The sequence below is a fragment of the Myxocyprinus asiaticus genome, chromosome 12 (assembly GCF_019703515.2).
Source record: "Myxocyprinus asiaticus isolate MX2 ecotype Aquarium Trade chromosome 12, UBuf_Myxa_2, whole genome shotgun sequence".
Taxonomy (NCBI): Eukaryota; Metazoa; Chordata; class Actinopteri; order Cypriniformes; family Catostomidae; genus Myxocyprinus; species Myxocyprinus asiaticus.
This window is the reverse complement of record NC_059355.1, coordinates 46,779,258-46,802,096: the sequence shown is the minus strand read 5'-3', so window position 1 is coordinate 46,802,096 and position 22,839 is coordinate 46,779,258. Positions and strand designations below refer to the sequence as shown.

General features: G+C 37.3%; 1 protein-coding gene across 20 annotated transcripts in view; it reads right to left on the bottom strand.

The window, feature by feature from the left end:
• The window catches only part of LOC127449477 (matrilin-4-like), a 32,171-nt gene that overhangs the window by 5,135 nt on the left and 4,197 nt on the right, over positions 1-22,839 (bottom strand). The window contains exons 2-18 of one of the 20 annotated variants that reach the window (XM_051712941.1): positions 18,443-18,554; positions 16,097-16,660; positions 15,867-15,989; positions 15,655-15,777; positions 14,162-14,284; positions 12,769-12,891; positions 10,366-10,488; positions 9,922-10,044; positions 9,269-9,391; positions 8,488-8,610; positions 7,765-7,887; positions 6,650-6,772; positions 6,215-6,337; positions 5,086-5,208; positions 3,386-3,799; positions 2,009-2,161; positions 1,435-1,537 (exon numbers count right to left, since the gene is read on the bottom strand). In XM_051712941.1, the coding sequence (XP_051568901.1) occupies positions 1,435-1,537; positions 2,009-2,161; positions 3,386-3,799; positions 5,086-5,208; positions 6,215-6,337; positions 6,650-6,772; positions 7,765-7,887; positions 8,488-8,610; positions 9,269-9,391; positions 9,922-10,044; positions 10,366-10,488; positions 12,769-12,891; positions 14,162-14,284; positions 15,655-15,777; positions 15,867-15,989; positions 16,097-16,660; positions 18,443-18,515 (2,783 nt within the window). In that variant the 5' untranslated portion in view covers positions 18,516-18,554. The remainder of the gene's footprint in view (positions 1-1,434; positions 1,538-2,008; positions 2,162-3,385; positions 3,800-5,085; positions 5,209-6,214; positions 6,338-6,649; positions 6,773-7,764; positions 7,888-8,487; positions 8,611-9,268; positions 9,392-9,921; positions 10,045-10,365; positions 10,489-12,768; positions 12,892-14,161; positions 14,285-15,654; positions 15,778-15,866; positions 15,990-16,096; positions 16,661-18,442; positions 18,555-22,839) is intronic. The other 19 variants (XM_051712921.1, XM_051712927.1, XM_051712925.1 and 16 more) reach the window with 19 other exon arrangements.

Here is a 22,839-nt window from a genome sequence, read left to right as displayed (position 1 = left end):
ATATATATATGAATGGGAATAAAGTAGGGATGCATTCATCCAAAAACATTTGAGAACCACTAATATAAATGACAGTACTGCACCGTAAAATATACCGCAAAAACAACAGTTTTAACCTGTAACATTTACAGGTTGTTCTGTAGAGTTGTTTACATTTTTACTGTATTTTTTACATATTTATTTTGGCAACCGCTGCTGCCAGTTTTTTTGTTTGTTGTAAAAACAACTGGATTTTTTTACAGCGCAGTGGTTAAATCCATATCTTCAGAAACGATATGATAGGTGTGGGTGAGAAACAGATCAATATTTAAGTAATTTTTTTGTAAATTCTCCTCTCTGCCCAGTAGGGGGTGATATACACAAAGAATGTGAATCACCAAAAACAGAAGAAGGAGAAAGTGAAAGTGAAGGAAAAAGAACTTAAATATCGATCTGGTTAAAAAAAAAAGAAAAGTGTTTTGCAGAGGAAACAAAGTCATACACATCTGGGATGGCATGAGGATGAGTAAATGATTAGAAAATTTTCATTTTATGGGTTAACTATCCTTTTAAAAAAAAATAGCTTTTATTCTGGAAGCAAAGTACATCAAGATTGGAAAAATACATGACTTTTTATTGAATATTGATGGAGCAACAGAATTTGTGTGAAAATAAATAATAACGGAAGAATGTTTTGTTTAAAATTCATAAAACAAAAAAATAAAAAATTAAACAGGTGGTGAGGGGACCTTTTTTAGGACAAGATGTACCCTATCATTCATATCTGTTGCACAAATGGTGTGGGACGAGTTACGCACTAAAGTACTTAGGGAAAGAGGTTTGTTCCAGTGCTCGAATTGAGAGGGGGCTGGGGGGATCCGGGACCCCCCATTAGACATTAGGAACCCCCCCACAAGAAATAAAAAATAGACTTTGGGGGGATCTCCAATGTCACAACTATGTCACAAGACCACCAAGTGCCACCCCTCACCTGTCAATCAACCACTGCACTAAAACAAGAGTTTAAACTTTGACGGTTACGAGCGGCTAGGATATAATCGTCTGATCGGAAAAATTAAAAAGCGGATACATTCACAATCATGAGAACTTCACGGATCTTCATCAGTGTGTCTGAAATCAAAATGAAAGGACACTTATGAGAAGCACGAACATCTGCAGCTCAGGTTAATACAACTAATCCATAAAATAATGGATAATTCTGCTTGAAATGTTGCATTTGTGCTTAGATTAAATCTCAGCTGAATCTGGGAGAAACAGTGCAAAAAAACAATTCACACTTTCTTTGTCTTTTCTGACTTTCTTGTGCTTTAATGTCATGCAGTAACAAGCTGACATAGTGATTGATGTATGTCTTGTTTCTCCCCTCCAAATCCGAACACAAGTGGTCACAGGAGACCGAGAAGCATTTAAGCGACCAGTATATAAAGGATATGTTTCTGGTTGAGCTGATCGAGGGTGGACATGGTGACCCGCTGGAACTCCACGAGACTTTCACAAGCACAGGGTTCCTTCACCTCGACCTCCCCCTGACTCTCAGCTGAAAACAATAGCAGAAGCAATAGGAAAATAAACTAAAATAATTTATCAAGATAATTTTAATATTGTTGAATTTATTGTTATTGCATGTTGTTATACCATTATGTCCTATTGTTATTTTCAGTTTGTTCATATGTTATTTTTGTTTCAAATTTTAGACTCTATTTAATATAATGATAAAAATTGATAATAACATGGCAATAATTGTTTGCTGAACTTCTTATTGATTTCTCAGTTGATTTATCACTGTCTCAAATGATTGCTAAGTGCCACAAATAGGCATCATACTTCTTTTGGTAAAAATTGTGTGTGTCCATAACAGGCTCTAGATGGCACTATAGAACAATTTGTAACTGTGCAAGTGCGTGTTCTGTTTTATCACAGAGCGCATTCATGAATTCATTTCACTATGATCTCTTTTACATCTTTCCAAGTAACTGTCTATTCTGTTTTGACGTTGTTTCAGACGCACCAGCGCAGACGTTGAGTTTGAGGTTCTCAGCAATCTGGCTAATGGCTGTGAAGTCTGCGGTGTAGAAGAAGTGTTTTTCCACGGGCTCAGAGGCGATTACTCTCAGTTCATCCTCCACGGCTTTACCCACTCCAACAGCATACATTGTGATACCTGGAACACACACAACACACATCTTCTGAAGTCTTATCAGTGGCAAATCTCAAAAGAACATACTGGACAATTTCTAAAGAAAGAGGGGAAAAGGGTCTTGAAACTCTTACAAAAGGAATTTCTCACTTTTTATTTTTCAACAAAGGGTCAGTGAAAGGAGGTGCTTAAACTTTAGAAAATGTTGTTTGTCCGACTCATGACGTAAAATGAAATTATATGAGCCGTTATATTTTCTACAAATTTTATATGAGGTTAGCAATTTTTTATAATATCATTATTGTCTAGCAATAAAAATTAAATAAACATAAAAAATAAATAAAATTTACAAAAGAATAATAAAAAAGCAAAAGTCAGAATAGGTAAAAGGAATGCAAGTCAGTGGCGGATTTAGGCTTGGGCGACATGGGCAGTTGCCCAGGGCGGCATCTTGTGGGGGGACGGCCCCCATTTTATGGGAATTATCCATTATCATGCGGTAACAGGGTTTGCAAGCAAAATGTGTGACATCGCTAAATACTTAGTTTTTGTTATCAAAATAAGTAAATAATTAAAAATATATATTTTTCATCAGATCATGTCAAAATTATGACAATGTATGGTCATAATTGTTGGATACAGTCGAGAAGAGTCCATTTCTAGGTTGGGTAATTGACACGTAAGAGGTCCATGGACTTTTTAGTAAACCAACATGCAGTCTAGGTTAAAATTTATATTATAGTTTAGGGGAAAGTGTATATTTCATGTCCTGAAAAAAGTGTATTTTTCACCATTCTAAATCACCTTTCACCTTCACTATTTAATCTTAAATGTCCTGTGGTGTGACAACTGAATTTCAAAAAGTACAAATACTCCATGTAGACTATCAGTATAAAGCTGCATGCATAATAATTATAAAAGAATTAGCGAATTTGGTGTGCTGTCCATAACGGAGGGGCTCAAGCACAGGGGCCTGAGGTCTGAGATACAAAGACTATCTGACTAAAGCAAGAAATAGAAAGACAATTTTTTAATTATAAGTCTATAGCATTATAAAATATAAAGGTGGAGATGGGGAGATGGAGGGATGCTGGAAGTGTTGTCAGCAGTGTGAGGGAAACCCTTATGTATCCTTGGGATATGATTGGCAGGCCTACATGAACAAGCTCCTCCCAAAATATAATTTGGAACTACACTTGGATCTTTTCTGTGACTGGAACTTTCCTATCTGGTCCTAAATAACAATACCTGCTTCCTTGGCCTTATTGGCCCACTCTGTGATGTCATCCTGTGAACGTCCATCTGTGAACACCAGGCCGACCCGTGGGATGTTCTTTTTGGCAGGACGGGCTCCGTCAGCCTCAGTGAAGCTGTTCTCCACCATGTGTTTGAGAGCCAGGCCTGTCATGGTCCCCTTCTCCATGTATCCCACATTCATCACAGCCTTCTTGATCTCCTCTTTACTTTGGTACATGCTGAGTGGGAACTCTGTCCTCACACGGCTGGAATACTGGATGAGACCCACTCGTGTGGCTTTAGGGGAGACATCGAGTTGATCCACCACCTGGTTTACAAACTGCTTAACGAGCTCAAAATTGTTCGGTCGAACACTTTTGGAACCATCGATGAGGAGGACCAGGTCAATGTTAGAAGATCGACAGGCTTAGAGAAGGAAAGAGAATGATAAAACATGTATTTCTGGAGTTTGAGAAATCAGTTAAAAAAAGAACAGTTTTTGACTGATGGTCAGTAGAGAAAGTGTGTAATTGTGTTTTTAAAAGTGAAATATTTAATTTTTGTGCTCTGGTTGTATATGTTTTGTGCAATTTTGGCAACTGTTGTTGGTCATCTACTGTATATTCCATCAAAATGTGCATACTGTGTATACAGTACAAATACTCTCTACAACAGAAATAGTAAGAGTGGTATCGTTATATGCTATGCAGAAAATAGCCAATGATTTGAAAGTGCTACAGAGCCACAGTGTTGTTGAAGTCATCCTAAGAATCGCTTAATTATTGTTGTCTCATTAACATTAAAGGAATAGTTTACCCAAAAATGAAAATACAAAGGAGATTATTTAATTAATATACCAGTCCGTCACCACCCCTGGAGTTCGCTAGTTCGAATCCTAGGGCGTGCTGAGTGACTCCAGCCAGGTCTCCTAAGCAACCAAATTGGCCCAGTTGCTAGGGAGGGTAGAGTCACATGGGGTAACCTCCTCGTGGTCGCTATAATGTGGTTAGTTCCCATTGGGGCGCGTGGTGAGTTGAGCGTGGTTGCCGCGGTGGATGGCGTGAAGCCTCCACATGCGCTATGTCTCCGTGGTAATGCGCTCAACGAGCCACGTGATAAGATGCGTGGGTTGGCGGTCTCAGACGCAGAGGCAACTGGGATTCATTCTCCGCCACCCGGACTGAGGCGAATCACTACACGACCACGAGGACTTAAAAGCGCATTGGGAATTGGGCATTCCAAATTGGGAGAAAAAGGGGAAAAATTTGAATATACCAGTCTGTCTTTTCAATTCAATGGCAGCTGATAGTGACTCACTTTAAAACTTAAAAAGGACCCAAAATCCAAGTCTTTTTTTCAGTGAAAAGCTTGTATGATCATGAGTGTACGAGAGAAGATTGTTCAAAGTGGCTCGTTAGATCTTGTTTAGTGCTAAAACAACTCAAGTTCTTACGTGAACAGTAAATAATGAGTAAATTATGTCCCAGTTTTCATTTTGAGTGAACTATTTCTTTAAAATGGGATAAGAGAAGATATTTTATCATCAAATCATTTTTAACAATGGCAAGCACAAAGTTTAAATGTAGGCTTTGGAATGAAGAACTATAACTATTTCAGTAGGTATACAGCTTTAAGAGATTTCCCCCTTTAAAATAATATTTAGGGAAATCACAGCTGTCATAAAAGTTAGTGTGAATGAGAGAGTGCCGTACTTCCGCATGTCTTGCCGTCATCCTGTAGCAGATGGCCCTCAGGACAGATACAGTGGTATGATCCTGGAGTGCTCACACACTGGTATTCACAACCATGTTCGACTGTGTTACACAAGTTATCCGCTGTAGAAGAAGACAACAGGGCATGAGAGACTGTGAATAAATCATGTCTGCCGACAGACAGACAGACAGACAGGTAGGCAGGCAGGCAGGCAGGCAGGCAGACAGACGGACAGACAGACAGATGATAGATAGATAGATAGATAGATAGATAGATAGATGATAGGAATGACTGGGTCATTTAAAACAAATGTCCAGAGCATTTTAAAGTAGACTAAAAAAAAAAAGAAAAAGAAAAAAAAAAAGAAAAATGGCACACTTTTGGCCTTTCCAACTGTATCGTCCATGAGGCCTGAAGAGGGGGTGCTTCACTTCTGATGATGATCCTAAATAGTTTTGAAGTGTTTTAAAGGGTCAGTGTAACCTTACAGAAAGTGCCGTGTGGGTGAATTAATCATATATTATATACAAAATATCATATTTTATCTACATGTTCTAAAGGTAAATACAAAAAAAAATTTAATGATAGTTTACAAAGTTCATGTTTTTCACATTTCCTCTTAAAAAGCAGTTACTTAAGCAGTTGGCTCTTGTTGAAACCAATGAACAGACTTTAAAGACCCCATGAAATGTGTTGATGCATGTCTTAATGAAACATGACATTTGTGCAGAGCATGTCAAAGGACTTGTCCCTTTTTTTTAGTTTAGTTATGTTTAGTTTCATGAACCAAGATTTGCTTCTTGCTAGTTGGTTGCAGGTGGTATAAGGGGGAGGGACATTCTCATTCTAGAGGGCATTTGTTTGGACAAAAATTGTGAAGTGCAAGATGAGTCATCAATAGTTTCTGTTAGTTTTTTGTTCATTTTAAATACATTGATTGTCAACCGTTATGAATACACTTGTATATACTATACAGTATATATAACCTCAAAGCCAATAGAAATGGACCAAAGCCACAAAACTTCAATTTTGTTTTCATGGGGTCTATAATAACATTACAGAGTATTTCTGCAGCCATTGAAACATATCATAAAGCATTATAACACCTCTCCAGTGCCTCATACTTACACTGGCAGATCTTTCCATCCTCCTGAAGAGTGTATCCCTCATTGCAGCGACAGTAGAAGCCATTGAGCACACTAACACACTTATGATCACAACTGTGATTCCCAAATGAACAGTAGTCAATCACTACAAGACAAAAACAATGGCAATATTTAGTTTGCAATCAGTACTTAACTGCCCTCAAGAGTAGGGAATACTGTCGATTTGAGGGGTTTGATCATAATTCAAGCTGCTGCTAGACAAGTTGACCATACAGCTTGGACAACCTAGAAACCATGTAATGATTGAATCAAGAAAAAAGAATAAACAACATTTTGAGAACTAAACAATTAAAGGAGTCTGAGGCATAGTCAAACGGGGCAAGCATGCATGATTAGCTTAGTGTTAGTGTTGTGTTTATCTGAAATGGTGATTGTGTGGCCGGTTGCCTTCACTAACTTGTGCAGGTCTTCTTGTCATCATTGAGAGTGTATCCTTCGTTACAATGGCAGTTAAAACCTTTGAGCACACTCACACACTTGTGTTCACAGCTATCATTCCCAAATGCGCAGTAGTCGATCACTAGAAGAGAGGACAGCAGGAAATGTACTGTAGAAGAAGTAAGCAGTGCAAGCAATACACAAGTTGTGTGCAGTATGCAGTATACATTAAGTACACACAGACAAGCAGCAATGGACATGTTGAAAAGACCGGCAATTCATGCTTGGTTTAAGCTGGTCTTTTCAGCAGCCACAGTAATGCCTCATAGTTTTGTTGTGGTCTTATGTCTGTGTAAAAATCACTACAAGTAGCATGTTAGCAGTTAAACCAACTGGTCCAAACTTGAAGAATATGAGGCAAAGCTACTTTATGGACCCTTTTCACATACTATGATGACACATTTCCACCTAATTTAGCAGCATAAAGGGATTGTTTCCACCAAAAATGAAAGTTCTGCCTTTAAACCCTCCAAAAATTGGCCCTATTCACTTTCACTGTAAGTGCCTCACTGTAACCACAATTTGTTCTTTTTTCTTTTTTTTTTTTTTAAGAGTCTGAATTATTTTTTGTGGTCACCTGCACTGAACCTGGAATATACCTTTAATGGCTAATGAGCAAGAACAAATGAGGTTTGATGTTATCAATGTAGCCGTCATATTGGATTTCAATGCTGGTTATGTGCTTTATAAATTATTTGATTTGAGAGTGAATATAGACTTTAATTATGGTCTGCTTATCATACAAAGTGATGCGCATATATGATGCCTTAAAATGCTGCCTCTGGAGGATGCTCACTGGATTTTGGAACAGACCCATGAAGTATTAAAGCGAGTTTCTATATACTGCCATTGTACTGAATTTAGCCAACTGGACGTTCATTTAATTATTTCCTCATATTTTCTATGAAAAAAAGAAAGTTATATTGTGTTTGTAAATGACATAAGGGAGAGTAAATGCTGACAGAATTTAAATTTTTGGTGAACTATTCCTTTAAGAAAACATATGTGTTTTTGGTTTTATGAGTGCGCCTAACAGTGTATGTGTGTGGGGTTCCATATATAGTCCTCACTAACTTGTGCAGGTCTTCTTGTCATCATTAAGTGAGTATCCATCATTGCAAAGGCAGTTAAAGCCTTTAAGCACGCTTACACACTGGTGCTCGCAGCTATCATTCCCAAATGAGCAGTAGTCGATCACTGGAACAGGCAGAAAAAAGCAGACAGGCTCAAATTTTTGAGTAAGACAAGCAGCCAGTAGTTGGCAAACAGCAAAATATTTTGCAAGGGGCAAAGGCATAGACAGGAAAACTGTAAAAATGTTATAAAGTTTGATTCTCTTCTGAGATTTGGTTGATTTTTTTGATTTGGGATATAGCAAGCACTGACTGAAGTTCACTCAGGCCATTAAAGTCAACATGAAACACCGTTCGCAAGTGAAACAGGATATTCAATGAGAAAAAAATGTAGGGTAAGACTTGACTTGATCCATCAGGAATTTATTTGATGGTGAAAAGTGGGCGTTGCATATCGGAATGGTGCCAGAGGTTGAAAAGAGAGCAGGCTTGGTGATGTCAGCCAAAAAGGAAAGTTGTTTCAGAGGTAGAGGAAGTTATAAGATTTTTAATGAAAGATTACACAGAAAGTTATGTATTTATTTGGAATAATGTGCACAATAAGATGAGCGAAGTGTATTAAAACAATAAATCGTGTCAGATTTGATTTCATGTTGACTTTAAGTATATGCATACTGTTTAAGAAGTTTTATATGTGCAATTTGATTATGTAGCATTCACTAACTTGTGCAGGTCTTCTTGTCACGATTGAGTGAGTATCCACTATTACATTGGCAGTAAAAACCTTTGAGGACACTCACACACTCGTGTTCACAGCTATCATTCCCAAATGAGCAGTAGTCGATCACTAAGTATAGATTAGAATAGCAGTAGAATTTAAGGATATTATCGAACAGGGTAAACATTTCTCTTATGTAAAAATGTATTTGTTCCAAAATGTTCTTAATTGTCTACCATGAATATGATGGAGAATTTGTTTTGGGACATCACATGCTCTTGTTAGGCCAATGATTGGTTGGGAACCACATCTCATTAGTCAAACCAAAAAAGTCTACATGCAACTAAATGGCACGTTTAACAAGATGGTGTGGCAGAACCTGAAGGAAGCTTAGAGGTTTTTGGTCTCAATCAACATAGCAAAATGTGTTGTGTACAACAAAACCCTGAAGAAACATGGGAAGAGTGGTGACAGGACTGCATAAGCATGATGAGTTGAAATTAAGTGCTTTGAGAAAAAACAGAGCAGGGGTGGTCGGAGGAATGGTAAGGAACTCGAACTAGAACCTCGGCCCGTTTAGGATCCATATTTGTTTGTGTTCAGACTGAAAACACTCTGTTACTGTAGGAAAGTCCATGGACCAGCTAAGCAATGAATATCCCAAATATTGATGGTAAACAATTGAGAAAATTTGCAGCGGAAATGAAATTCCTATGTAAATGCATTCCTAATATCAAAAAGAATGTACGAATTGATTGTGAGATAAATGTTGTTGGGTCTCACTAACTTGTGCAGGTCTTTTTGTCATCGTTGAGCAAGTATCCATCGTTACATTGGCAGTAAAACCCTTTGAGGACACTCACGCACTCATGCGCACAGCTGTCGTTCCCAAATGAGCAGTAGTTGATCACTAAATATGGATTAGATTATATGAGATGTTGTGCAGAATATGGTAAATATTTAATTAATCTCAGATATGAGATTACTTTTGCTTTTCTTTTGGGTGCCATTTTTCAAATTCTTTCCAAATTTTCTCAAACGTCTACCATAAATATGTCGAAGAACTTGTATTGGGCCATCACGTGTTCTCACTGGGGCCCTCAAGATGACTACAAAGGTCTACTACTAAATGGCATATTTATCAAGACAGTGTATCAAAACCTGAAGGAGGCATACAGTCTTTTTAGCCCCAATTAACATAAGAAATGCAGAGGTTTTGAGTAGAGCTTTTTACTAACCAGAAACCCTGAGAAACATCTGTTGGTGTTCAATTCGAAAACACTCTATCTCTGTTCCAAAAGCCCTTACCATTTTAGCAATGGATGCCCCAAATATTAATGGTAAACAATTGAGAAAAATAGCAGGGAAATCGATTTCTAAGGAATTCCTTTAAATTAGTCAAAGTGATTGTGAGATTAACAAAGTTGGGCCTTCACTAACTTGTGCAGGTCTTCTTGTCATCGTTGAGTGAGTATCCAATGTTACATTGGCAGTAAAAGCCTTTGAGGACACTTACGCACTCGTGCTCACAGCTGTCGTTCACAAATGAGCAGTAGTCGATCACTAATTATGGATTAGATGAAGTAGATTTTGAGGCTTTGACATGTAGTGCAGAATATCATAAATATTCAATTAGATCCACCTCAGATATAACATTATTACTGACATACAGTGTTTACAGAGTTCTTCCAAATTGTACTAAATTTTCTACCATGATGGAGAAATAAGGTAGTGTGTCAAAACCTCTAGGAGGCATGGAGGTTTTCTGGTCTCAAACAACATAGAAAAACCACTTCCCCGAATGCTAATAGTAAACAATTGTGAGAAGTTGCAGGGAAATTGAATTGGAAAGGAATTCCGAACAATATTTAGTCTGTCACTAACTTGTGCAGGTCTTCAAGTCATCGTTGAGTGAGTATCCATCATTACACCGGCAGTTAAAGCCATTGAGCAAGCTAACGCACTCGTGCTCACAACTATCATTCCCAAATGAGCAGTAGTCGATCACTAGAACAGGCAGAAAACAGTGAGAGAAGCTTTTGGCAAAGCAGGAAGAGCAAACCACATCTAAGCAACATATAAGCTGTGTATATCTTGTTTGAGAATAGTTAATTAAGATGCTGAAATGATGGTGTGCATCTTGCGCTAGGAAGTCTGGATTGTTTGGCAATGCTTTTTACTGTTTGGCCCCAAAACGTACTACAAGGTTTTGGGAGTGACAACGACATTTAAATGTGGAAGTGAATCGTGCAAATTATCGTTGCGTGTGTGTACAGAATACAAGAGTCACTCCTGTTAAAACACAAGTAATATTGTCAAATAGCAGTGTTGGGTGGATTACTTCTGAAATGTTCTCTGGTATTACAAATTACACAACTGAAATTAGATAAGACACTTTTTAGCTGTTGTAGTCTGATTACTTTAACCCTTGTGTTGTGTTCGTTTTGTGCTAACACATTTTGTGTTCCCGGTCAAAAATGACCGGCCCACTAAGATTGTTTATAAATCTCTCATATTGCATATATTATCACAAGATATTGCATTAGATCTTTTAATCAACTTCTGTTTTAGTAATTATGACTCCTTGTACTCCTTTTTTGAACATATTTAAATATATATATATATATAGATAGATAGATAGATAGATAGATAGATAGATAGATAGAAGGATTCATTGAACTGAGCTTATACAGGGCTAGTGGAGGGCACTCCCTGCAGAATAAATAAATAAAAATATTACATAATACATTTTTAACCACTTGTTTGATCTGACCAATATAAGTGTCTTTTTAAAGCTTACAATCTGGACTTTATAATGCATATAGCTGATCCTGACAAATAAGAACTGATTCGTTCTCATCATTCGCAAATTTGTAATCACAACAATTATATTCAGAGCCATGTGTTATATATTGTAGGAAAGGTCTCAATTAGTAGAATGCAATGAGGAAGTTTGTTTCACTCAGAGGCCAAACTGCTGTGAGTATTAGTGTATGAAATTCCCCACAGACTCACATAAATCTAAAAGGAGAGTCAACATACATATAACATAGACATATCATAACTTATAGCAGACTACCAATATTCAAACAAGCACAAATGCAACATAATATGATGAGCAGATCTTGAACTATTCCTCAAAGAGTGTACATAGAAAGAGGGCGCTCAACACACAATGTGTTTGTGTATTTGTATGTATATGTGCGTGTGCGTGCGTGCGTGTGTGTGTGTGTGTGTGTGTGTGTGTGTGTGTGTGTGTACATGTCCGAGGACTTTGTAAGTGATAAGTGATTGGGATGCCCCTGAACACTTAATATTTCTGTATTTTGCACTCTAAGCCATTAATTTCCAGTGGCCGGTCATTTTTGACCATGAACATAACAAGTGTAACAAAGAGAAATAACACCAATAAAATGTAAAGAAAATGGTCAGGTTTTTGTGTGTGTGTGTGTGTGTGTGTGTGTGTGTGTGTGTGTGTGTGTTTTCAGATACTATATGTGAACAAAGACAAAATGACTGGAACACAACATAAGGGTTAAGATTACTTTTGGATTACCTATTGCATGTTTTAATAAATCATTATTTTTTAAATATGAAATCAAATAGCAATTAAAAAAAAACTCAGTCCCAACTCCTAAACGTTCCTTTGAAAGTCAAAACTTGATATGTAATTATGTAATCCATGAAAAAGCAACTGTAATCTGACTAATAGTGTAATCCAGACCATATATGGTCCATTACTACCCAACACTGGCAACTGGTAATATACTATCAATTTAGTAAACTGTCATCAACATAGAGGCCATATTTTGTTTGCTGAACTATGCTGAATTCATGCAAAAATGGTTGTCACTACCTGAATTTTTCATTGTCCGTAAATTACCGTAAATAACCTTGTGTACAGTAGATGACCTCTGTATTTGTCCAAAAGACTATACTTGATAACATTGAGAATTCTAGAACCTATGCAGACTGTGAATCACTTTGTTTTTTGCTGTATCTTAACAGATACAGCAGCTGCTCACAGCAGGAAATGGATAGATATGCTTGTTGATATGCTATTTTGCAACATAAGGCCATGTGCATAGCTGCAACAACATTACAGAAGCTTTGTTTTTTCATTAGAGACTGTGCCATGTGTTGGAGAAATGTTAGTTAAGAGAATCACTGTGTCTAGCATGTATTTAAAAGCTAGTCATGTTGTGGTCTCTAAATTAACTTGTGGGTACTTATCAGTTCTCCATATATGAGTGTGTATATGTGTGTGTGTACTTGTCTCTCACTAACTTGTGCACGTCGTCTCATCCTCGTTGAGTGTGTATCCTTTACGGCATTGGCAATAAAAGCTTTGAAGCACACTCACACACTCGTGCTCACAGCTATCATTCCCAAATGAACAGTAGTTGATCACTGGAACAGGCAGACAAAGACGTGAGACATTGGGGATGAAAAATATGCAAATTCATTGTCGTTGTTTATAGGTTTGCAATTGGCTATGCCAGCACAAAGCTGCTATGCAAAACATGTCATTTTTTTATTGCTACTTGTTTAACCTTTTCTGTATCAATAGGGTATAATCAGAATGGAATACTAACATACTGCCTACTGCACAGTATATACTGTATAGTGCATGCTAGTATTAAAAACAGTGAAATAGTATGCAGTATGCAACAATAAATGTTTTAAAATGTACTATATAATTGCATTAGGCTATTCCAGAACAGAACTACTGTGCAATCATGCTTTTTCTATAAAATAAACATCACAATACACAGTTAATGTTGTATACTGCATGCTATTTTTCAAAAATAGCTAAATAGTATGCAGTATTCAACAATACATTTTTTTTAAATGTAGTATGCTTCTGTAATTGGCTATTCCAGCATAGAACTAATGTCCCAAATGCACAATAGTTTGCAAAAATGGTATTGAAGTAGTATGCAATATGCAACGAATCATTCTTCTTCTACTTTCGGCTGTTCCCGTTATGGGTCGCCACAGCAGACCATCCGCGATCCGCATATCCGACCTGGCACAGGTTTTATGCCAGATAATATGCAACAAATCATTAATAAATTAAAACTCTAGTAAGCTGCATTGTCACATGACTATGTTGCATGTTTACATCAGTGAGCGACTAGATATCGTCTCAGAAATAAATAGGGTAATTTTGCATTTCTAATTCCAATATTGTGTTAAAATATAAAAACTTTGGGCAGTTCGAAACAAAATAATGAGCCATGAAGTAAATGTAAAAATAGCAGGTTACAACGCTTTCAGGTAATTCATCAAAATTAACAAAAAGGAAGGTCAAATTAAAGTGCAGTGGGATACAGTACTCCTCGCATTGTTCTGGTATACTGCACATTTTGGCAAGTGTAGAATGTTATTTAAGAATTCAAGGCATAAAAAAATTTAAGTGTCCATAATGTGCACAGAATACATACTGCATACTAGGAATAGTTATATTTTAGTATGACATTACAAACATAATATATGTTTCAGTAGAGGAAAAGACTACCTTGATGCCGCAAGTCTTCAAATGTGTTTTTTTTTTTTTTTTTTTTTTGTGTGTGTACTTCTATGTGTTGTAAGTAATTTAAAACACCATCCAAATGTGTAAGTGTTGTGAAGGGAAAAAAACAACCCGGTTTTTTGTGGCCCGGTTGCCCTCACTAACTTGTGCAGGTCTTCAGATCATCATTGAGTGAGTATCCTTCGTTACATCGGCAATTAAAGCCATTGAGCACACTCACACACTCATGCTCACAGCTGTCATTCCCGAATGAACAGTAGTCAATCACTAGAACAGGCAGAGAACAGTGAGAGAATCTTTTTGGTGACCAATATGTTGAGTTTACAGTACATATACATAGCCTTTGTTTGTATGCTCTATGAATAGATTAATGTACAACATCTCTGTGTATGATTTTCTTTCTTCAGCAGAACACAAATTATGATTTTTAGAAGAATATTTCAGCTCTGCAGGTCCATACAATTCACGTGAATGGGTGCCAAAATTTTGACGCTCCAAAAAGCACATTAAGGCATCATAAAAGTAATCCATATGACTCCAGTGTTTTAAATCATATCTTGAGAAGTGATAAGATAGGTGTGGTTGAGAAAGCAACATGATCACACATAAAGTCGGCATGATGTCTCTGATAGTTTCGGTACCCAAGGATTCTTATCAGACATGTTTGCAGTGGTTTCAGTGTGTTTACCTTTCCACCTGGCACGATTGGCAGTGCATTGCATCAGCTGTGTGGGAGACTAAGGTTCAAAGCCAGGCAGTAACCACGTTTGAATAATCAATGATGAGTATGATTAGGAAGTTTCACTTTTCCCCCTAACATTACTTTTTTTACTCCACTAATGGTTAAGGTAAGGTTTGGGTTTGGGTTGGAGGAAAGAATCTATAAATATATGCTTTTCTCTTCATTGTGTAACGTCCTGTAAAGCTGAAAACAACTTGCATCACTACTAGCTTATGGCGACCTCTCCTGGACATAAACGGAGCTCACACGTGCCCATATGCCCTACAACACTTACCGCTTTGGCCACTGGGGGCAGTGTTTTGAAATTTTGTTTAATATATACCGATATTGAAGACAGAAAAGTCGGTCTACTCTTTCCGATTTCGCTGTGAGATCAGGCTGGAGAAAGAGATCAATATTTAAGTTCTTTTTGCAAGAAATTCTTCTCCCTGCCCAGTGGGGGCGATATGCATGAAGAATGTGAATCACCAAAAACACAAGAAGAAGAATGTGAAAGACATCTGTTTCTCACCCACACCTATCATATCGCATAGACATTGATTTAACCACTGGAGTCTTATGGATTACTTTTATAATGCCTTAATGTGCTTTTTGGAACATCAAAATTTGTACACACGTTCACTTGAATTGTATGGACCAAAAGAGCTGAGAAATTCTTCTTAAAATCTTCACTTGGGTTCAGCAGATGAAAGAAAGTCAACTACATCTGAGATGGCATAAGGGTGAGTAAATGATGAGAGAATTTTCATTTTTGGGTGAACTAATACTTTAAGCTATGAAAATATACAGTGGGCTCCAATGAAAAATGTAATACAATTAAAAGTATAGCATTAAATAAGGAAACAATGAAAAATAGAAGCATTTTCATTAGTGAATCACATCTTGAATGACTAACTTGTGCAGGTCCTCTTGTCCTCGTTGAGTGTGAATCCTGTGTTGCAGTCACATGTGAAGGATCCAGGTGAAGCTATACAGATCTGCTCACAGTTATGCTTCCCTTCTGCACATAGATCAATGGCTGCAGGAAGCAAACACACACCTGTTGAGCACCAGTGGAATGGTTATCATACCATTATAATATAATCTATAGTTTGTAAGAGTACACACGTGTGCATGTCTTGCCGTCTTCGTTCAGTGTGTATCCAGGCAGACACAGACAGTGGTAGGAGCCAGGCGAGCTCTCGCATATGTGATCACAGCCATGATCTGATTCTAGACACAAGTCAATCCCTGAAAAATCCAATGCACACATCAATATTGTGAATCACAATGCAAGAAAAGCTAATTGCACAGAGCATGAAGGCAACAGCCTTCATGTTCATGAGATTCACAATTACCACAAAGCTTGTCTTGGAACTGAAGCCCAAACTGATGAATAAGGTCAAAGCTCTCCACAAGGAACACATGATCCTCAAATGGTGGAGACGCCATTGCTCGGAGTGATGTCATATCGGCCCTGGCGACACCAATGGCGTAGATCTCAATCCCAGACTCTCTCGCAGCCGCTGCCACTTCGGCCACACGGTCCTGCGGGCGACCGTCGGTCACGATAACAGCCACATGGGGAACTTTAGAACGGGCGCCCTCTTCAGTGGAGAAGGCAACATTCATGGCGTAACGGATGGCAAGGCCGGTCATTGTGCCCTGGGCCAATGGAATGATCTCATTGATGGCTTTAACCATCTGCGCAGTCTTGCTGAAGGCTTTGAGGGAGAACACGTTCTGGACTTGGCTGGAATATTGGACCACGCCAACTCTCGTAGCATCCAGGCCAATGTCCAGCTCATGGATGATGTCGATCATGAACTTGCGCATCATCTCAAACTCATGAGGCCGGACGCTGCGGGAGCTGTCGATAATGAAGACCAGGTCGACCGGGCCAGATTTACACTTTGGTTCAACTAGATAGTGTAGGAAAATTAGATTTAATTACTACATTACTGACTTTGGGGTTCTAAGGGAAGTACATGATTTCTACAATATCAAGACAATATGAATATGCAATTTCACTAAAAAAAAATTCTTTAAAAAAAACATTGACATAAATCAATATCCAGGCACTAATGAGGAGTTCCAATATCAAAAGCCTGCGTTGGAGGGGCCAAATCTTAAAAAAAGTACCATGTATCGGCAATTATATGCTTCCATTATATAGAGAAACATCCACGTTTTTTTTTTTTTTTTTTCACAAAATATTTCTTAATCAATGTTTTTCAGGAAAAATGTGGAAACCTTTAAACATGATAACTTCACATCAGAAGCAAATTTGTGAAATATAAGATGCCATAGACTTTTTTCTTTTTTTTTTTTTTTCAAAAAATATATCTTGAATTAAGTAAAAATATCCATAAAAAATTTAACTAGAGAAGCAAATTCACATGAAATTGTAATTGTTGTTTTTTTTAGAGAAATATATCAGAATTTTGTATGAGTATTGTGCTTAAAGCAAGAAAAGAAACTGCTGACCAGTGGGATACTAAATATAGGATAATTAAATTTTTATATATATATATATTTATTTATTTATTTGTTTTATTTTAAGCATAATCCTTACCACATTTTGTAAGTTTTCTCTAAGAATTTGACTTAATATATATTTTTTATTTTGGTTCTCAAAGAAAGGTATCTTATTTTAAGAAAGACAAAAAAAAAAAAACAAACAAACAAACAAACAAACAAAAAAAATATTAAAATGACTGGCAAATTGTTTTCTTGTTTTAAAGGTAAACCTTGCTAAATTTAGTTATATGTTTAATAGGGTAAGAAGAATAAATAATATATTTTCTGAAAAAAAACCTTATTATATTAAATGATTTTCTTCTCATTTAAATTGATCATGTTGTAAAGATGTTTAGATATGTTTACTGCAAAACAAGACAAATATACCGAGTAATAAAAAAATGTCAAGTACCCCTTTGACAAACTGTTTTTTTTCTCTCGTTTTAAGCATAAACCATTTTGATAGATTTTTCTTTTTTTTTAACTTAATTTATTGTTTTATAAAAGGGGAAACAAGTTTATTTTCCTTACTTTTTCTTTATTTTATTTTCTAGCATAGTTTTGTCATTTTGGTTTTCAAGGAAATGTGTCTTGTTTTAAAGATGTTTAGATATTTTTACTCCAAAACAATACAAAAGTACTGTGTAAGAAAATAATCTTAACAAACTGTTTTTTTCTTGTTTAAAACGTAAACCTCACAAAATTAAAACTATATTTGCCAATTGGGAAAACTAATCTTCATTCAAGATATAGATATATCTTGCATAATTTTCTTCTCATGGAGATTTATCTTGTTTTAAGGATGCTTCAATATTTTTAACACAAAACAAGACAGAAATACTGATCAAGAATAACATTTTATGCAGGGTTGAATAAGTTATCTACATAATACAATTGGAGCATTATAGTGTTCACAAAAAACATAAAGTTCTTCCAAGTTCAAATTCAAATCATCCCACACAAGGCAAAGTTTGGCAGATATGAATACAGCTGGGTTTTATCACTCATCTTAAATTTATAATAAAACAATATTGTATATCAAATTGTAAAAATGATCTGTTATATACGTCTGGTTACTTAATAATAACAACAGTAGTTGTTCTACCACTAAGTGGTTAAGGTGTAATTTGACAAACGCTGAGGTAGTGTCTGCTGCTGCTACTGTCAAAATGGATTTAACCAACCTGATTTTGGCCTTGCTCCTGTCACAGCCATGATGGCTATTAGCACGCCAACATACGCAAACACACGTGTCATGTTTCGTCAACAAAGGCCAAACCTCACCACAAAATCCCACTAGAAGGAGAAGAGAAAGAAAATGAAATTGCAGGTGAAGGGAATTCCTTGCTTGGTCATTCCTGTTATACAATACACTTTTATGTCCTCAGCAGGGCCGTAGCTAGTGGGGTGAAAAGTGGTAATGATTCTAGGGGCCCAAAGGTCCAGGGGGCCCCACAACAAATTCTAAACTTTTTCATAGTAAAGGGGCCCAGAGCAATGTACAGTCAGGGGTCCCAGATTACCTTGCTACGGACCTGGTCCTCAGTATATACTGTATGTGTTAATAAATTGGCTAAAATTTTAAACTTACAGTTTTTGAATTTCAAGTATTTTCACTACTTTGAGTCGATATTGCCATTTTTGCCATGTCCGCAGGTGATATGCACTTATTTGTAACAGTAAAAACTACATTTCTACAGTTTTCCCTTTTTATAACAGAAATGATTCATATAAAACATGTTTTCTTGGGAATATTGCTTTAATTGCTAATCTTTTCATATTTTTTTTTCCATGTTCTCAATATCACTTCTATCCTGAGTCTTTTGTAATATCCCTTTAACAAGCAAAAGCCAGTTCCATAATGACATCATCCTCCAGGAAGTGGTGTCATTTTTGGATGGAATACAAAAGAACTAACATCAGTAAGTATAAGCAATGAATTCTGTGATGTTTTGTGGTATAAGCTGGTTTGTCTCAATAGTCCATCCTGTTAGATAAGATTTCAGAAATCAGTATGATACTAACAAAATAAAAACTAACTTCATGTTCACACCCTTGTGTACGCTAACTCTAATCCCTCAACTTTAGCTCTTTATTTCCATCCTGTTAGGTTCCATCCAAAAAGTTGAAGTGCCAGAGCTTGACCAGAGAATATTTCTGAAAGTCTGGGATTTTTTAGAAATACTTCCTTAAATCACAATCCCAGGCAATCACAATCACAAGCATATTTATTTTTAATGTTACAGAGCTTAAATACTATTGCATAACAAGAATGACCCAACTATACATTCCAGTCAGGGCTTGCCATAAAACGGCGTCACCAAACAGATGGTTGACAACAGTCGCTCTAAACAGAGGCCGATAACATGGAAGAGTTAATAGACTTCTGGGCCTGTCACATCATTACATGCTCTTAGTTCAAATGCTGTGTGAAGTAATTGCTGGAAAATAACATGTCTGGGACACTGTGTTGTACACGGCATGCTATCAGTTACTTTGACTTTCACAAAGAGGTTCGTCTCTTTAAGGGCTTAATAGGGTTATCATTATCAGTGGCACTGCAACAGTGGCATGTGTCATGGTTTGGCACAAATTGTACTGTCTTTGAGCCCAGCAGATGAAAAGCTAGACAGATTAGTGTTGTACTGCATTACGATCTGCTATTTATCTAATTAAATTTAAAATATACAGCTGTAGAGGAGCGACTGATTTTCTTACAATATGATCACACAGGAAATCAACATGTTTCTACTGAATGTTCTGGTACCATGACATTGACCGCATTCTTGCCAAGTTACTGACAAGCACCATTTCCCATCAGACATTTTTGCATTAATTCAAATGGGTTTACCTTTTCTTGTGGCACTACTGATGTGCTTTGCGCAAGCAGCCTCCGAGACACGGGTTCTAGTCCCATGGAATCCAGGGCACACTTATCTCGCAGTGAAATCGTAAACAGTAGGTTGACTTTTCTATAGGTAAAATCGGTCTGTGCTTACTGAAATGTGAAACTCTGCCCCGAGTGGCTAAAGCGGTAAGTGTTGTTGGTTGAATGGGCACATGTGAGCTTCATTTTCCCGGTGTAATGTCTACAGAGGGGTGACAAAGGGGGGTGCAGACAGCTATTTCATCAACTTGCGGTACCCTGTGGCTTTCGGTGTTGCGCACCGTCTCCGTGTTTATAATCACGTCTCCCGCAGACTGCATTTGAATGCACTCTATAATATGGAACAGCCTTTCTGTGGGGCCCCCCCTCAAGCCTGGGCCCGGGACAAAAGGTCAAGTTGTCCCCACTTATTGGCGGTCCTGGTAGTAATTACATTCAAAGTGAGCGCGATACGGAGGTTGCATTGTCACTCTAAAATTACATTTTTACTCCACTGATGGTTAAGCTTAGGGTTGGGGGTAGAGAAAATTAAATATGCATCCCTTGTTGACTGTATTATGTAATTTACAATTAAAAACACAACTCTCCTTTAGCGCCACTCTGTGGATATTTCACCCGGAAAATGGAGCTCACACATGCCCATACGTTCAACAACACTTCCAGCTTCAGCCACTGGGGGCAGTGATTAGAATTTCAGTAAGCACAGACCAATTTTAGTCACAGAAGTTTCAACCTACTGACGCCAAATTCACTGTGAGATCAGTCTGATGCCAAGAGGTATATGAAATTGAAACCATAAGAGTAGTCCATAAGACTCAAGTGATATATTTCAAGTCTTTGTGTGAGTAATTGAACACACTGAAAATCTTCCTGTCACAAGGTTCAATGAATGAGGAAGCGGGAGATGGTGATTCCAACTCTGGTATGTCAATCTTTATTCTCATAAACATAAACACGTTCGCATAAGGCACAACGGTGAAGCTTCAAAGGCAAGTCAAATAAGGCAATGGCCAACACACAAAATAGCTCCTCCTTATCTCTCTCTCCCACTAATTGGGGCAACTCAGCGCCAGGCGTGCATTCTCACGGCCCGGCTATGCCCTCCTCCTCATCACACTTCTCCGCCGTTACTCTGAAATCTCATTCACACTTCTGCATACTCAACCTTGCCACATTGCAATCAAATCCATCTTTGACGTCAAACCTGGCACAACACGTTTTCACACAGCATATTTTAATATTCGCAAATAAGATTTAAAACTTACAACAGAGGGAAATGTTTTCTTTTTGTAAATAACTACTCAAATATTACACAGACGAAAGCAAGCCATTTTGGTTTGGAATGACATGAGGGTTGTTAAATGTTAAGAGAAATATAATTTTTGCGTGAACAAACCATTTTAAAAACTGATGTTGCATTTAAAGGAGAGCAACTAATTAATTTGTATTCCTATACACCCTACAAAGGAAAGAGAGAGTCATTCTCATTTGAAGTGACCTCAGAGACCTTTGGGAGTTTGTGGCTTTGATAAAGACTCTGCACATAACTGTCGGTTTGAGCGGCACCCAGGTAAACGGCAGGCCTCAGTCCCCGGTGTATAACTAATACAATGAACCCCTCTGTGCTGTGTGTACACTGAGCTGTGAGTGCGGTGGCCTTTAACTCTGCCTTGATTATTTCAGCGCTGCATGGTCACACACATATATGCACACATCATATACAGTAGGCAGACAGCCAAAAAATTCAGAAGATTAAATTGGTTTTTCAATGCTTACAAAAAGCAAGATTTTGAATGGTGTCCTTTAACTACACAACTCAATGGAGTGTGTTGCAGCAGGCATTCAGCATATATAGGGGGTTTAATCCAATCCATTTGTATTTACTGATCTTCTTCGTATCTGTATTGATATGGTTTCCACTGAACAGTCTTCAATGACTTGTCAAGAGTTTTAATGCTTTGCAAAGAATGATGGCAACTACATTTTTACATTTTCTAAAGACAAAGCTTGCCAACACCATGCTAGGGTGTTCTGGATGGTTGCTAGGACATTGTTAGGTGGTTGTTAGAATGTTCTGGATGGTTACTTACTGGCCCATGTCAAAAGAGCCCACTCCTATAGTCTCAATAATATTGTGATCCCTAGATATGGCTCTATATGGTCCCTCCTTCAATGTAATTTTTCGCCTGTTTTATGCCAGGCGAAAGCTGAAAGTATGATAATTTAGAAAAGTAATAGCACTACCCTCTTCAACAAGCAGCACAATTTGAGTTATCATTGATGTCCGTAGCACAAATGGTCTATGAGAAAATGCTCGCCAAAGTTTAAAACTAATGTTATAGGTTTGTTCAAACCGTACGTAGTAATAGTGGGGCTTATAGCAAACATCACTAATAATGAAGGAAAAATAAGTTTATATTGTTATATCGCATACAGAATAAAGTGATAGAGCCTTAACAAGCTTTAAACCTTAATATCGTGTTCTAATGGAATAATAAAGACTTTGCATTTCTATTTGGACTTGACGCCTATTTTCATGTTGACTTGTATCAGGAAATGTTTGCCACGTTGAGGGAGGCGTGAGAATTTGGCACCTGGGTACATGTGACTCTTTAAAAACAAATATGCACATGGATTTACAAATACTGCTATGAGGCTGATAACAGCTATTGGAACAGGAGATGGAGTGACGCT